This window comes from Populus euphratica, unplaced genomic scaffold, assembly GCF_000495115.2.
Source record: "Populus euphratica unplaced genomic scaffold, PopEup_1.0 scaffold1645.1, whole genome shotgun sequence".
In the NCBI taxonomy this organism is placed as follows: domain Eukaryota; kingdom Viridiplantae; phylum Streptophyta; class Magnoliopsida; order Malpighiales; family Salicaceae; genus Populus; species Populus euphratica.
Window position 1 is genome coordinate 24,731 of NW_011501459.1, and position 5,117 is coordinate 29,847.

At 35.8% G+C, this 5,117-nt stretch overlaps 1 protein-coding gene across 4 annotated transcripts; it reads right to left on the minus strand.

The window, feature by feature from the left end:
- Positions 1-884: 884 nt before the first annotated feature.
- Positions 885-4,957, minus strand: LOC105117922 (uncharacterized). 4 transcript variants are annotated; one of them, XR_840835.1, is made up of 3 exons: positions 3,641-4,957; positions 2,163-2,874; positions 885-1,984 (listed from the first exon to the last, which is right to left on the minus strand). XR_840835.1 is itself a non-coding variant. In XM_011015741.1 (2 exons), exon 1 carries the CDS (start codon positions 4,806-4,808, stop codon positions 3,645-3,647), a length of 1,164 nt encoding a protein of 387 aa, XP_011014043.1. In that variant the 5' UTR covers positions 4,809-4,957; the 3' UTR covers positions 885-2,495; positions 3,641-3,644. The 4 variants fall into 4 exon arrangements, 3 of the variants coding, with proteins under 3 accessions (XP_011014043.1, XP_011014042.1, XP_011014041.1); XM_011015741.1 differs by having other exon boundaries at positions 885-2,495; XM_011015740.1 differs by having other exon boundaries at positions 885-2,869.
- Positions 4,958-5,117: the final 160 nt, after the last annotated feature.

The window sequence follows — 5,117 nt, forward strand, 5'->3', positions numbered from 1 at the left end:
AATAATAAGTTATGACTCTATATTTTTGAAGTGAAGAGTAGTTGTATGTTAGATAGAAAAATTACGCAAACACAATATTAAGGCTTGCACTTTAAACATAGTAATCCTTCTTTTCAAAATAAAAATTTAAAAGATTTTTCATAGATTATTCATGTGGAATAGTGTTGGAGACCAAATAATTAGATAGCTTATAATGTGCAACAACTTAGCTTTTAAAAAATTATTTAAAGCTGAAGAATGTTAAATTTTCATGTAATAAATCTTTAAACAACTATAAATTTATCTAATAGGATCTTAAAAACTCTTGAATAATTTTGTTTTATAATTTTCAAATTAAATTCAGGACTTTTTTTTTTTGGGTGTATAAGAATGTTTTGTTTGAAATAAAGAAAGCAATACAATACCTATATTTCCACGGGGAGAAAGAGAGATGAGAACTGATCAAGAAACCGCGAAGTTGAAGGTAACCATGCCGGGAATTTAAGACCTTGGAAAGTCAATCAAGACCAACATTGTGAAATTTCTTTTAAATGATGATAGCCTGTTATGCATGTATGACCTTTGAATTCCTTCACCTTTGAGTGCTTGACTTGTAATAAAAATTAAGCATTTCATATTTGACTTTCACTCTTTTGTTGCCTTTTGTGAGAGGCAACCCATAAAATCTGCACTCTCGATTTTCATTTCTCTCAAGTTTCAATGGAGGATGAAGACTTGACGGTCTGCAACCATCTCAGTGTTTTCTGTCGTGGAGGCATCCTTCAGAAAGGACGACAATAAAGCACGGTACGTGGTTGCGAGTACCAATATCTAGCTCATGCTAGAAATCATGCAAGCAGAGAGGTCATTGATTTTTTAACAATAATTACATGGTATTAGCAGACTAAGAACTAAAGCTATGCTACAGAAGAACTCAGTATCATCAAGTTAATTAAGAACAAAGGAGAATACATAGCAATTCTGATTAAAAAATAAAATAAAATAAAATGTTTTAGAAGTGCTGCTTTTCAATCAAATCAACATTCAAGCTTCAATCAAGATTCAGAACAGGAAGCATGTGAATGTAGAAATCTCTCAAGACCTTTATCATAACGAATCACCAGCTCTTGCAATTTTTTTCAGGAAATATGACAAGTGGTGAATCTATAATTTTTCTTGACCAAAACCTGAGCTCTTGGAATGAGTTTCTGCTAAAAGCTGAGTCCAACAAGATACGGATATTGGGGCAATAAAGGAAGACTACCAGCCCAGTTTGTAAACAAAAAAGTTTATTTCTTCTATAATCTTCTAAATGCTGCAAAAACCTCTGGCATCAGACAAATCTCACTTCCCATATATACTAAGGTTATTTTCCCATTTGGATCTGCTGATGGACTTCAGGACCTTGATCGCTATAATGAGAGATGCCACTTCCTAAGCATATTAAAAGGTTCTTTTCCCATTTGGACTTCAGGATTGAACCCCTTTTCCTTCACTTCCTCTACGTGGTGCATATAATTTATAAATTGGATACCATCGCCAGAAAGAAGCGACGAGTAAACCTATATTTATTCTTTTCAGGCACTCTATTATCTTGCAAAATCCTGAGCATCTGTTCACCATTTGCAAGATTTAATTTGAGAAGATGTGCATTTCATTTGAATGCTTCCATGGTAATGTCATTAGATTGGAAGTTTTGAAAGAAATAAAACGCAGGGACTCCTTGGTTTTCTAAACTGCTTCTCAAAATCACAAGGTAGGATTATACAACTTTGGCAACATCATGGCTTCGAACATTTTAGAGTACAAACACTCAAGCTTGGGCAAAAGGGTTTTATCGGGATTGTACAGAGGTAATTGAGCATGTTTACTCACGAGGTTCAAAATTTGGGCTTCAGGAAAGGAGAGATCAGAGTCGGGTTTATGTGGGTTTCAAAATGAACTAGTTTAGAAGCTGCTAGAGCAGATTTTATAGAGAATCCACAAGTGCTTCCGATGTATGAGACTGTAAATGACAGTCATCAGCATTTGTGTCGTTAAAAATGGATGGGTTTTCATGAAGAAAATAAAGCTTTTCATCAATTGTTGAAGCTCTTGTAATTCTAACGTAACACCCTATACTTCTGCAGATGAATCTAAACATTAGGAAACTGAACTTGAAGCAGTGACAGAATAAAAATTACCTTCCTTACGGAGATTGTTTAATACAGTTATGTAATGAATCTGGTACTTCACTGCAAATTAAATTAACCAAGTTAACATAAAGCCATCAGTTTGTCTTGAAGGTTTTAGCAGATATGAACAAATTGAAAGTAAATGAATAAACCAAGCATGGATTGATGTGGTCTCCAGTCAAACAAGAATTTATTCAGCAAGCTATCATCATCAGACGATCCTCATCACAACATTCAATTTGCAGCATAACTAAAGACTTTCAGAACCCTATCCTCTATCTTAAGCCTTGGAGACCACATCCAGTTGAATTGGAAAGCAATACCAGAACGTGAGCTAGCTAGCTGACAAGAAGTAAAAGGTGGATTACTGCTTCATCTCTCTGAGGGCAAAAGGGGGCAGATTTTATCAACTTGAACATGCCTCTTGCATAAATTGAAGCGAACAGGAATGACATCTTTATTCCTTAACAACACAAACAAATAAAATGCAGAGTTTTCTTTCCTAAAACCTCCAAATCTCCTTCCAAATATGATTAGCAGAATCAGAATGGCTAGATTTACCAGCAGATGTTTGCCCATTAGAAGTAGTTAACAAATGTTCTGTAGCCCCATACCCTGACCTAACAGTGTAAATACCATTTCTACTAAAATTCCACACATAGCTGTCTATCACACCATCCGCACACAAAGGAATCTGAAGAATGGCAGGGTATCTTCTGCACTGAAATGAGAATAACAAACCTTAACTTTGTCCCAACCTTAACTCAGAGATTAAGTGAATTTGATGTGAATGAGGAGAGAAAACAGAAAACATAGAGAGATGCATTGAGAGAGAGAGAGAGAGAGTAAGGGATTACAGTAAAAGCTTCTTTTTAATTTGTCACTAAACCTCAACAAGGACTGCTGATCATCATTATCGCAAGCATTAAGAATGTTTAGAGAAGCAAGAACAGAAGCCTCATTTATTGCAACATGAACAGTCAACAATAGCATGTAACATTACCCATCTTGCTGCATGTACTTACGAAAAGAAAAACAACAAAGGATTGCAGCATGAAGCCATTCTCTTACCTTGCCCGGCCAAGCAATCCCAATATGTTTCCCCGAAACATATCATTAAATCCCCAGCTTCCACAGAAAATTTCTGTTTGTTTATTTTAGCTCATCCTTTTTTACTTCAAACAATCTTTCTATATATTGCGAAGGAAAATATACAAGGCATGCACTAAGCCTGAATAACTTGCATATTTTTGGTATAAGTAAAATAGATAAAAATCTGCTGATAGTGGTATCAAATTGAATTGATGCTATTGGAACTAGCAATCCTAAAAGCAAAATATGACACCGTAACTTTCACAACTTCATCTATCCTTCTCATCAATCCCAATAGTACACCTGGAACTAAAACAACCAAATCAAGTACACAAGAAAAGAAAATGTCAAGTGACTGATATGCGAATGTACAAGCTAGACCTTATAGGCACTACCTTTTCACCAAACGCCTTTGCATCTTGAAAGATTTTGTTTCTCCCTGTACAACTGCAACAGCTCAGTGGATTCAGCATAGCTGCTTATGACATTTTGCAGGAACTTATTTTCTGGACTCTGGAAGAATTCATAGCTTCTAAAACTCTTCTCAATCAAGCCTCTAGAAACTAGAAACCCCAAAACTGAAGCCCTTGGAATGAGCGTCTTCTCCACACTGTATAACATAAGAGATGGGTGTTTAGCAATAAAAGAAGGCTCCCATCCCAATTTGTTGACAAAAAGACACATCACTTCCATAATCCTATATTCAGATGCTGTCATAAAATATGGATACTTTCTGAATGCTGCAAGAATCTCTTCATGAGACAAACCCCAGTCTCTGTACGCATCAAGTTTCCTTTCCCACTTGACTCTACTCATCAAGCACAGAACATTCATCGCCAAAATAAACCGACTCGTGGAAGTATCAAAGCCCATTGCCCTCAATTCCTCAACAAGCTTCTTAAATTTCTCCAGGGTCAACATCATAGTTAAGGGATAGCAACGAGCTAACATAGGAATATTACTTTCAGGCACTCCGTTATCTCGCAAAATATTGAGCATAGATGTCACAATTGCAAGATCAAGTCCAAGTAGACCGGGATAGCGCTTGAACACTTTGATGGTTGTATCATCAGATTGGACCAAGTGTTTAAAGAAATAAAAAATAGGGACAAAGCAGTACCTACGGTGCAAAGTCCAAGGATGTGATGATATGATCTTGGCAATGTCAGGCCTTGAAACACCTTTGGATTGCAAAAACTCAAGTTTGGGCAAAAGGGTTTTGTCAGGATTGGTCATGAGCACTCCAGGGTATCCTTTGACAATGTTAAAGATTTGGGCTTTTGAAAAGCCATGGTTCTTGAAAAAGCTAAGGACAGCATCAGGTTTATGTGGGTCATCAAAATGGAGATCTTTGGAAGCTGCTAATGCAGCTTTTGGAGACAACCCACATGAATTTATGAGATAAGACACAGTAAATGCGTGGTGATTTTTAGGATTTGTAGTGTTTGATGATATGCATCTGAGAGATGATGATAGTAATGAAGTGTTCTCAAAAATGCAAACTTTATCTATCATTGAAGTTCTAACAGAACAAGTTAAGATTCTAGAGAGGAATTCAAGCATTGGGAAAGGAGGTTTTGAGAAAGTAATAATGTAAAGCTACGTACCCTCTTCTCTGCAGATGATATCCAATCAAAAGCCCGAAATCTGGCACTGCCAAATCTTGAACCCTAGTTGGTACCTGGGAGCTAGAATTTGAAATAAGGACTATTTATCGGTATGTTTTTGAAATTTTTTAAGATTTTTGTTTTAATTTTATCTTATTTATTTTATTTTTTTAATAAATTGATATTAAAAATAATTTTTTGAAATTATTAGTTTAAGACTTTTCAACATAGTTTTTAAACCCGGCCCGGTGGCTAACCCGGTCCA